Here is an 11,767-nt window from a genome sequence, read left to right on the forward strand (position 1 = left end):
ATGGCTTACCTGAATCAAGTGAAATACTTTTATTTACAAAGGATGCAGCGCTTTGTTGATTTTTTTTTACATCATCCATAAACAAAACAGACTGCATCATGTCCTCAAAATGTCAAAGGCATGAGGACAGAGTCTGACTGTGCTCCCTTGATGACACTTTTGTGGTTAAATATAGATCCTTCCAGGCTGAGGGCAAACCAGCGAAGCCCACAAACGGTCTCTGGTTGGCTTCATTAAAATGGCTCCGGTCAGTCCAGCATTACTTGTCCCAGCTCTCCTTTCCTGAAGGCTCTTATGAAATCGTTAGCTGCCGCTGTGTAGTTTGGTATAGTGACAGCAATGTTTCCTGAGGGATATGAGGAACAAACATTTTCATTATGTGACTGAAAAGCGAGTGAGGGTGCACATATTCCCGACTGATCCTGGAGAATCCTGATGTGGATTTCACCCTGCACAAGGAAAAGTGGCTCAACATGCAATTTTGAACCTCTTGTCCTGTCATTTCTTTGGTATTTAGAATGATTCAGTATTTTGTGGTAGCTCTGTTAAACTACAGGTTGTTTGCATCCTACAGTGACAGAATTTCTGTTCCTATGTTTAAAAAGCCAGTCTGCATTAGTGTTAGTAAAATATGCAAATGTGAATGTATCTGGTTATAATGGCTGTCATATTTAAAGGAACAGTACTTTGGGGCACATGCTTATTCGCTTTCTTGCCAACAGTAAGATGAGAAGACTGATATCAATCTTGCATAATACTTAATATGCCACCAGTTAATATACCTACCACCAGCAGCCTGTTAGCTTTGCTTATCTTAAAGACTGGAAACAGGGTGGTGCTGTTTTTATCATCTAACTCTTGGCAAGCAAGCAAGTAAATATAGTCCCAAAGTGGCAAACTACTCCTTTAAGTAAATAAAACTGAGTGTTGGTGTCGTCAGTAATGCTACATGTAGCATGTATATCTGTAGGATTAGCTTTTCCTCACCCACTCCAGTAATGGCTGTGACCCGCTGAGTCTTTTTGAGTTTTATGGCGATGCGTTTGAGGACATTCTGGATGTCATCACTGGGCTCTTGGAGGTCATATTTTTCCACGTAACTGCACATAAACACACCCATACAGTAAGCAATCACAGTAATCTGAAGCAAAAGGAGTACACTGATCATATGAGTGTTGACTCAGTTATAATTTAGGGAGAAAGTTCACACCTGAACTTCTCCAGCCTGTTCAGAGAATAGAGTAAGTAGTCAGCGATAACGTCTTCACCAACTAAATGGTCCAGAATAGTTCCTGGAAAGACAAAATATTAAAATATCTGCTGAGCACATCAGAAAAACTTCACATGGAGACAAATGTAGCAGCAATTCCTCAGAATACAGCAAGACAAAGTTTCCACATGGTGTTTCTGCTCACCACATAATGCCAGCTTCATGCCTGTTTCAACACTCTCAATCTTAGGAGGCAAGACGCCTGGTGTGTCCAACAGGTGGATTACGGGTCGTTCACACACCTGAGGACAAAGACAGCTACAAATATACTGGACAGATGCACACACACAATGAACCCATGAAAACACACATACACAGAGACCAATATGTCCTCTAAACCCACCTGAATTTTAGTCAGGACCGCTCTAGTTATTCCAGGCTCCCCACCTACTCGAGACGCACGACCTGACATCGGTGTGAAATGACAATATTTATGACTGGGTGGGGTGGGGGTGGGGGGGTGATCTTGAACTATGACAGTGAATCAATGTCCAACAGCTATCAGCCACTTCATTACACGTACCCTTTTTCAAGTTTGTTCTTCTCAGTGAGTTAATAAGTGATGACTTCCCCACATTGGGCACTCCAATAACCATCAGGCAATAATTTGTGCTCTGAAAGATTTACATGACAAGGTTACAGCATAGCCAGTGTATTAGCATTACATTAAAAGTCTGAATAGTGGGAAAATATGATAAATATAACAGAGGAAATAAATGAATCCATGCAGATTCAGCTGCAATGAGGCTATAAAAAAGAAGCTTTAGAGTCAGACTCATTCTGTGGGAGGGTCAACGTTTAAATAAATATCAGTTAAGGAGAAAATGTTAGTCTTATTTAAGCATTGATACATTGACAATAAACCAAACCTCTGTGAGGGCATTTTTGTTATACTTCTGCTGGTAAGTCTTATATGTTATAGAGCTTATTGCAGATATCTTGGTATTGGTGTATGTTGGGTGATAAATAACAAGAAATTATGTTTGAGGATGTTTAGAAACAGTGAGGACAAAGCTTCTCCAGCACAGCTTAAAAATGTCTACTGGACTGTAATTTTTAGCATTTATTTCTCCAACTAGAAATGATCTAAAATATATGAAACTGCCTGGGGTTAGCCTACCTCATCTCTGTTGAAGCGTGGCTGGCTCTCAATAATTTTCACCACCATTGGCACCAACTGCAGAAAAAAATCAACAACAAAACAAGAATAATTTGCACATTCATACTCATCGTTTCTATTTCATACCAGCTGACGACAAACTTATGTTTAGTACACAGTGAACACGACCTCTACCTTTTTGATGTTGTCGTCTCTCTGCTTCAAGCTGTCAGTGAACAGAACGTTCCTCATGCCGCTCTTTTTCAGCGTCTTCAGGATCCTCTGCAGGGGGAATGAAAAGACATCAGTTTGTGCTGCTGATGACACGTGACTCCGCTACAATAGCAGCAAGACGTCTGACCTCCTTGTTGGACAGATCAGCAAGGTCCATCTTGTTGAGAATTAGCAGATGTGGTCTGACATCTAGGGTCTTCTGAAACAAGGGGTTTCTTCCAGAGAAGGGGATGTGCTTAATGTTAAAGAAAAAATTCAGTCCAGCTCCAGAGGGCATATATGCTACGATGCTGCCTGGCCACAGAGGGTGGTGTAGTGTGCAAGGTGGCAAATGCTTGTTTTGAAAAGTACTATAAAGATATTATTACTATTAACCAGGCATCTTCTGGCACTTTCAGAAGATAATACAATACTATGGTGACATAACCTGGATTAACTGCAATGTTAAATATGTAATTAAATGTGTTAAAATGTACTCTGCTGTCCACTGACATGAATGCAGTAAACACAAAGGATATTCTGGCATCATGGATCTCTACGATACAGTCCACATTCTTCAGGCTGGCTCTCATCTGCCTGAGTCCTGCCAACACACAGTTTAAACCATTGTAATGTCATTTATGTGAACGGTAAGTTACATTACACACGGGACTTCTTGCTTTACACAACGTGTAAACATTAATGTACCACGCACGTACATTTTACACATTCTGGAGAGCACTTTAAGCCTAGCTGTCACCTTTAGCCATGTGTCCGGGGAACCAATGAGCCACTTCCCGTTCACCGAAGTCGAAAACGGTTCTGAACTTGTTGACATTACGGAGAGCCTGGAGCAGTTTCATAGCTACTAAATAAAAACTACATACAATTACGGCTGGCTTTTCTTTGTGTCAGTTAAAGACTTAGTTTGAGCGACTAGCTAAAAAGACATCTCGCTACACTGGATATTTTAATTGTGTGCTACACTGTTTACATGCCGAGTCGAAATTGCAGGTCCAGCATCTTTGTTCCGCTCCAGGACATGAGCGTATAAAACATATTACGTGTTTTTCTGATTCAATAATTTTGGGGATGTTTGTGTCAAGGGGGTCTGACTGGACAACGTTACCTGTCAATTTTAACAACACATTACTCCAAACAATAATTATTTTATGTCCAGTCCAAAGACTCTTTCTATAATCAAGTATGTATCATTATACCATTCAAAGTTCATCATAATGCGAAAACCAATTTTGTGCAAGTGTAAAAGTTAAGGCAGCAAATTGTTGCAAACAGGGGCGGACTGGGACAAAAAAATCGGCTCTGGCATTTTGGACCATACCAGCCCACCACATTTGATAACGCACACCTTTTCAGTCTATTCGGTCTCTTGAATGTGTATACCAACTGTGCAACTCTTTAAAGCCACGTACCTTAAGCCATGCAATGATGAGTTAACAGGAATCAGTCAGAGTGGACACATTAAATACTTCCAAAAAGTCTAATTTATTAACACTACAAAAAAGTAGACTCCACCACTCCATCACAGTAATGGATCATTAAGCAGAATTCATCGTATTGGGTGTACCTATTTGTTTCAGGGAGGAAGAAAAGAGAAAGAGAAAGAATAGAGATGAGAAATGATGGATCAGTTGCTAACTCTTCTAAGAGTAGTACTCAATAAACTGTGAATTAACCCAGTCCAAAAGGTTGAATGTAGCTGAACTCCTGAATGAACTTTGAACTCTGTGTATGTATGTTTGAGAGAGAAAGCAAGAGAGATTTAATTATTGGTCAGTCTTCAAGATAAAAATAGCAGTGTAGAAACTGAAAACTTAAGAGGGATAATGACACATGAATGAGGGAGAGGGAAAGAGAAATAATAGACATGGTTGATTGATCTGATTATCACTGTTTTCCAGACAGTGCTGAATAAAGAAGGCCTGTGAACTTGGGCAAATCCTTAAAAAAAAAAGACATCATCCTTCATGTGTGTGACAGACAGAAAGAGGATGAGAGGATCATCTGTGTCTTTTCCATTACATTAACTGAGAACTTACCAAGGAAAAGGATGCAAGTGAAGGCGTGTGTGTGTGTGTGTGTGTGTGTGTGTGTGTGTGTGTGTGTGTGTGTGTGTGTGTCAGAGAGAGAGAGAGAGAGAGAGAGAGAGAGAGAGAGAGAGAGAGAGAGGTGTTTCATGATATGATTGGGCGAGATGAGTTCCGTCAAGTGTCAATGAATGGGCCACAGACGTGTGGGCCAAGTTGTGTCGAGGGCTGGCGGGTGGTTATAAACAAACTCTTGCGCTTGACTTTTTTTTTTTTTTTTTTTTTTTTTTCCCGAATGCATTATGCCGGCTAGACCAAAGCGAAAGGGGTTGGTGTGATGGGGCCGCTGATCGACGGTCTGGTATTATGGGCTGATCAGACGAATATTTAAAATAAAAAGTGGCAATAAAAATAACACGTCGGCCCACCGGGAAAATGCCCGCTATGCCAGATGGTCAGTCCGTCCCTGGCCTCCACAGCCGGTAACATCTGAAAGGCCCAATCCCGGAATTCCCACAGACCCCTAAGCGCTTCAGCAGACCACCACACAGACACGGTAAAGTTACCAGCAGGAGAATATATAGAGATATTATCTTATCGTGGTTGAATTTTGCGCACGAGGCTACGCGCTGTTGCTTTGTTTGACCTTTGTTTTTTATGTCAGCCGCACAATATGAAAACTACAGTTTCTGAAATTTCCTCAAGGAGGAGCTCATGCCCCTCACGGCTACGTATGGATTGGCTTTGGACTATAACGCAGCAGAGAGGTGGGCGGAATCGATCCATCATTTGGAATTGAGTCTGCGCTTGCACCGGCTTCTTAGGGACAGCGTGAGATACTGCATGCTGCACTGTAGCAGCAGCAGCACACATGAAGAACCGTCCTTTGCAGGAAACCGGGATCTCCGCGTCTACTGGTAAGTTATGATGAGGGCGTCCTGTCAGAAGAAGTGCAGGACGCACTTCCCCGCGCTGCAGTTCCCTGTCCCCAGCAGACAGATCCTGGAGGACTTCAGAAGAAGGTCCCCCTACAGGTATCTGCACTTTGCGCACTTCAGGGTGAGACACTCTGTTTAAGGACACCTTATATCAATACATCATACCCGTATCTTCATCATCACCCCTGACAAATGTTTTTAAAACTAAAATTATTGAAATTCTACACAGAACATACTGTACAGCACTGGTACCGGTCCGTGGGCCATTTGGTACCGGGCCGCACAGAGAGACACACACTTATGATGATAACAGTAATGATAATAACAACAACAACCCGGGCCGGGATCCGACCCGGGATCTGACCCGGGACACAGACACACTAATAATGAGAATATCAACAACCCGGCTGGGATCCGACCCGGGACACACACTGATGATAATAATAATGATGATAACAGCTGGGCCGGGTCAGGTTGAATTAAAGGCATGATCTGGGATCGGGATCTGACCCGACACACACACACACACACACACACACACACACACACACACACACACACACACACACACACACACACACACACACACAAATAATGTTAATAATAATAATAATAATAATAATAATAATAATAATAATAATAATAAGAAGAAGAAGAAGAAGAAGAAGAAGAAGAAGAATATCAACAACCCGGCTGGGATCCGACCTGGGACACACACTGATAATAACAATGATGGTAACAGCTGGGTCCAGTCAGCTTGAATTAAAGGTATGGATCAGTTTTTCAGCATCTGACCCGGGATCCGACCCGGTACCTACCCGGGTCCGAGCCGGAACTTTCCCGGATCGGTCTAGAACTTACCCGGGTCAGTCCCGGCAATGTCCCGGGAAATTTGCGGGTCGGTCCCGGAAAAGTTCCGGGTCGGTCCCGGAAATTTCCCGGGACTTTACCGGGACCGACCCGGAAATTTCCCGGGACATTGCCAGGACCGACCCGGAATTTACCCGGGACCGACCCAGAACTTTTTTTTTTTTTTTTTTGCCTAATGCATCATGCCGGCTAGACCAAAGCGAAAGGGGTTGATGTTTAAGGATGGGATTGGGCCAGCCATATGGCAATCGGGCCGCTGATTGACTGTCTGGTATTATGGGCTGGTCAGACCAATATTTAAAATTAAAAAAAAGTGGCCGACTATCGGCCCGAGTAGGGAAAACGCTCGCTAGGCCAGATGGTCAGTCCGTCCCTGGTTACAAACAATAAAATGATCAGTCAGTTGAATGTTTAAAGAAGTTAAATGGAACATCAAATAGTTTGCCATCAAATCATTCACCAACTGACTTCAAACAGAGCATTTATACAAATGTATTATTTATTAACAATATCTGACAGTTAATCACAATCATTCATGATAAATGATTACATTATCAAAAGGGAACATTGAAAAATATATGCAATTCAATCAGTCTTAAAAAAATGAGACAATGATATTACAAAATAATGATTCATTCTTGTAAGTGATTTGCTATCATGCTGATCTGCACACAGGATTACTACATGTGTTATTTCATCTCAAGGTCACTTCTTAAAGGCAGAATGAGGAGGAACTGTCTGTTGCGGTAAATCCTTACAAAAACATACAGAGAATTTTCATCAGTTAATATTCAAAGATGTATCCTGAATGTACTTCATGAAAGTAAAATAACTGTATCGATCACTTGCATGGATTACCTGTTCCAGTTGACATTACCTGCAAAGTTTATTCACTAACCCTGAAATCAGCAGTCACACTGCACTGAAATTTAAAAGCGGCAGATTAAAATAAACAGCAGGCTTACAAACATCCATCCATCCATCCATCCATCCATCCATCCATCCATCCATCCATTTTCTATGCCGCTTATCCCTTTCGGGGTCACGGGGGGGGGGGGGGGGGGGGGGGGGGCTGGAGCCTATCGCAGCTGTCAATGGGCGGGAGGCGGGGTACACCCTGGACCGGTCACCAGTCGATCGCAGGGCAGGCTCACAAACAGCAGCAAAATTTAGCAGTGCGTCTCATGAATCTATTTTTGTTGTGCTTTTAAAGCTTTGAATTGGGTGGCTCGGATGGACTGACGGAAGAGTAGTGAGAGATGAGTCGGTCAGCTTCCCTCCACCCAGTGAGGAGAGCTCCATGCACAGTGGAGTAGTAGCAGGGGTGAGTAGCCTCTCCAGCAAACAAAACCTGCAGCGGCTGAAACAGACCAAACAGTTTGAACAAAGAGTATTAAACCTGGTTTATTTATGTGCTGGTTAGAGTGTGCACACATTTGTGGTTCATATGAACATGTAGGTACCTGTGCTTGTGATCCCTTTGTGGGCAGGGGCTCCATCATGTTCTCCAGGTCCTGCAATGAACAGCCTTTTCCAGCGTAACTATAGGAGCCACATGTCCAGGGGTCATGAAACCACTGGGAGCGCAGGATTCTCCTCGGTGTGATGGTGGGATTCCCTAAATGCACACAGTTAGTCTACAAATGCTGACAGAGATCATTCTAAGACCATCACGACTGGAGTGGCGGTCCCATGCTTATGAATTATTTAGACTCACCTGTAAACCTGCGGATGAGCTGCGTGACGCTCTGTGTGACCTCCTGTTCAGACAGTGTCTCCATGTACTCCGACTCATGCCCAGCAATCCAGCCACAGAGAAGGTGGCCATACCTGAAGGTCAAACCGCAAACAGGACCGCATTTCAATCATTAAATTTTCCAGTTCATTTCTGATAATACATTATGAACAAACTAGGAGTGCATCAGCATTTGTTTGCCTAATGCAGGAGTCGACCTTTCAGTGGGTTTGACCACAGTGAATCCAAACAACTTCTTTATCCAGGATCTCTGAACATCTGGCACCTGGTCCAACATGGCGTCCTGAATCGTGGCAGAGATGAAAAAGGCGCGTCAATGTTCACACGCATTAGATTCTTTGCTAACTTGTGGCATAAACATCAAACATCTTTGGGATGGATGTGAGAGAGTGGAGAATTAGACTCTGCTGTGGTTAAGGCTAAGACTTCTTAGTGCTTTCAAAGGCAACTGGACTTGCTTGTGGTTCTAGAAGCTCCCCAGGCAGCTTAACAGCCATTCACACCAGAACTCCCATGACTCCCCATTGAGTCACATAATGGGCGGGCGTGTCAACGACCCACCCATCAACACCTATTGTGCCATCTACACCATGACTCATGTGACTCTAATGACTCGCATGATTTTTGTCAGAGCTATGATCCTGCAAGAGGACAAAGAGAAGAACTGAAGAATCCTTTTGGAAGCACTTAGAAATGGTCATGACTTGTGGCCCACCATCATGACAGAGGCTCCTAAGTCCTGCTAAAGGATCCAGCTGTCCCTCAGAGCCTGCAGTCACTGTTAATTGTGTTAATTGTTGATTATATTGATTTTAATGCAGCAGTTTAGCAACCTAGTTACTGAATAATTTATTTGGTATAATAAAGGTTCATCTCTTTTCACAAGCCTTGCTGATTCCTCTTCCTCTGAATGTTTTAATAATTCAAATATTCTTTGCATAGGCTGTATCTACATCTAAACTTCGGTTTATCACAGTGTTTCTGTGTAGCTGAGTGGGTATGCATGTATTTTACAGTAAATGACTGTATGTCTCACCTCATCTTCCCACAGCAGATGGATGACCTCACAGACAGCATCCCACCACGGTGAATCAAACTCCAGAAAGATTTTATTATTTGTCCCAAATCCTAGTCTCTGGACAGAGTGCAGCTTGTGTAGAGGGAGAGGAGGATGGAACAGGGTTGAATGGTGCTTCTTTAGGTATCCTGATGAAGTAGAACAAACCAGAGTAAGTGAGGCTAAGCTCTGCAGTGGATAGCCTGCTTAAGAATGATGACTTCTGGCAAAATACAGATCACATAATATATGAAACTGTGTATGTGATTGAACGCATCTGATTGTACCTAAAGGCACTGTGACGATGACGTGATCAGCAGAGATCTTCTCCCCGGCGTCACACTCGATCATCACAGGGTTTCCTCTCTTCTCTCTGTTGTTCCAGTGGACACAGCGAACGGGCCGACTGTAGGTCACTAAACCACTGGGGAGCTCTGACATCAAGCTTTTGATTAGACCGTCATAGCCGCTGCACGAGGAAGAAAGCATACACATATGTGCTGTCATAATCAGTTAATTCACACACTGAGTAACGGGCTCAAGTACTGCATGTATCTGGTAAACACCAACACTTGCCAACACTTAAGATTTCTTTCTTTTTCTTTATTTTATGTCACTATAAAATAATGCAGTATCCTTTGTTTGCCAGTCCAACACATAACTCCAAGAAACCACATTCACTTATGAAATTAATAATATGTAAATGTAGGAAATAATAATTGAATCAAATGACGATTGAAATAATTGTTAGTTGCTGTATGTATATATGCAGTGTTGGAGTACAAACCCTGGGAATGTACAATCCAATCCAGGTAGACTCTCATAGAGGCCAAAGGCCCCCAGGCCAAGCTCATCCATGCTGTGAGTCCCATTATAACAGCACTCCAACTTCAGCATGTTGCTGATCACACACTGTCGCAGAGATTTAGTGGCTGCGTCGACATCTTTCCACTTCTCTGCTGCTCTTTGTTGCACCTGCACAAGACAACAAGCAACAAATCGAGAACATCTGAGGCATCCCAGCTGGCAGCTGATCTCAGATATTCTGAGCTAAGAGTCAACACACTGCCAGTCAGTGAAAGAAGTGTACCTCTGAGCGGATGAATTCTCCCACACTGGCCCAAGGTTCTCCTCCTTGACTGTGAAAGTCTGCGCCTTCATTCAGCAGCTCATAAAACATCTCCACAGCAGGATAGATGTCCTCAGTGTTCAGCTTCTGACCTGCACACGCCACATAACCACAGAATAGTTGTACTTTGCCATTCCCGGTTTAGATTGAATCTGCATTTGCATTACTGTAGAGCATTGCTACAAAGTACACACCTAAAACATCCCATAGATATTCCAGCTCATTAATATCAAATAGCTTTATGTGTGACTTATGCAGCAGACTGCAGAAAAACCACGGTGGCATAAGACGACAAAGAACACCTGCTTTCCTCTGTGTTACATTAATGCATTTCAGTTCTCGTCTGATTTTGCAGGTGACTGCAAGAGATGAATAATACTAAATAAATATTGCATTTTATTTTACCTGAAAATCCAATAAAAATCACCAATTTATTTTGGAGATATATTAATCTATGCATACAAATACATACCTGAACTTGTTAAGATGCTGGGAACCCAGGGGGGATGTCCTCCGATGTCCATGGTCTGGTTCTCTGGGGTGAGGGCCTCTGGATCCAGGAGGCCATACTGACGGGCCAGGCGAAACACAGGGTTCCCCTCGGACGGTCCATGGATCCAGTTTGCCCCGATCTCGATGATATTATCACCTGCACGTGAAAGAGATTGTGCAGTTGAAGAATAAACAAGGATTATTATATAGTTTCGTTCTTTTATTTTTGCTCCTTCAATTGTGCCATAACCCTTGCATAACCATGTCCTATCAGTCAGTCACATGATTTACAGCAGACATAAGTAGGTCTAGGCTTAGTTAAGAAAAGAAACATTAAGTGAGACAATACTTGGATCTTTAAGACTTGTTTTAATGTGGAACCCCATTTCCCACAGATAATTAAATAATAAGAGATAATAAAAGGCTGTAACTATGACATAGTAGTAAAACATCTTTAAGCTGCTGTCAGAGCTCAGTCTAGCATTGAGACACAAGTAAAACTTCCTGTGCCTGAATGGAAAACGGTCACCTTTGAGACTGTCAAAGAAAATGTTTTACTATGATCTGCTGAAGTCTGAAAAGAGTAGGTGACAGAGAGGAGGTGTTAGTACACAGAGCAGCTCACCAAGTCTGCCTGTTTTTATCCGTCCTCCGCTTCTTGCAGTCGCCTCCAGTATCCGCACATCATGAAATCCAGCGATGACCAGCCTGTGTGCCGCTGCTACACCGGATATCCCGCATCCGACAATCACGATTTTCGCGTCCACACGCAGAGCCATGGCTGCTTCCTCACCGCTGCCCACGCTTTACGACACCTACAGCGGACAACACCGCTAACTCTACTTAACTGTCCTGATCTCCCTCCGGACACATCCGCAGGAGGTCTGGAGCGAGT

At 43.1% G+C, this 11,767-nt stretch overlaps 2 protein-coding genes across 3 annotated transcripts; both read right to left on the reverse strand.

The window, feature by feature from the left end:
- Positions 1-14: 14 nt before the first annotated feature.
- On the reverse strand, positions 15-3,586 carry mtg1 (mitochondrial ribosome-associated GTPase 1). 2 transcript variants are annotated; one of them, XM_070977062.1, is made up of 11 exons: positions 3,343-3,586; positions 3,122-3,186; positions 2,731-2,835; positions 2,565-2,651; positions 2,391-2,447; positions 1,794-1,884; positions 1,614-1,675; positions 1,416-1,512; positions 1,211-1,292; positions 988-1,100; positions 15-346 (listed from the first exon to the last, which is right to left on the reverse strand). In XM_070977062.1, exons 1-11 carry the CDS (start codon positions 3,443-3,445, stop codon positions 249-251), a joined length of 960 nt encoding a protein of 319 aa, XP_070833163.1. In that variant the 5' UTR covers positions 3,446-3,586; the 3' UTR covers positions 15-248. The 2 variants fall into 2 exon arrangements, with proteins under 2 accessions (XP_070833163.1, XP_070833164.1); XM_070977063.1 differs by having other exon boundaries at positions 3,302-3,586.
- Positions 3,587-6,914: 3,328 nt separating this feature from the next.
- Positions 6,915-11,767, reverse strand: paox (polyamine oxidase). Its single transcript, XM_070977643.1, has 10 exons — positions 11,498-11,767; positions 10,853-11,029; positions 10,342-10,472; positions 10,039-10,226; positions 9,539-9,720; positions 9,231-9,400; positions 8,392-8,477; positions 8,156-8,268; positions 7,902-8,056; positions 6,915-7,798 (listed from the first exon to the last, which is right to left on the reverse strand). The coding sequence occupies exons 1-10, from the start codon at positions 11,649-11,651 to the stop codon at positions 7,646-7,648; spliced, it is 1,509 nt and encodes a 502-aa protein (XP_070833744.1). The 5' UTR covers positions 11,652-11,767; the 3' UTR covers positions 6,915-7,645.

The sequence above is a fragment of the Chaetodon trifascialis genome, chromosome 13 (genome assembly GCF_039877785.1).
Source record: "Chaetodon trifascialis isolate fChaTrf1 chromosome 13, fChaTrf1.hap1, whole genome shotgun sequence".
Taxonomy (NCBI): domain Eukaryota; kingdom Metazoa; phylum Chordata; class Actinopteri; order Chaetodontiformes; family Chaetodontidae; genus Chaetodon; species Chaetodon trifascialis.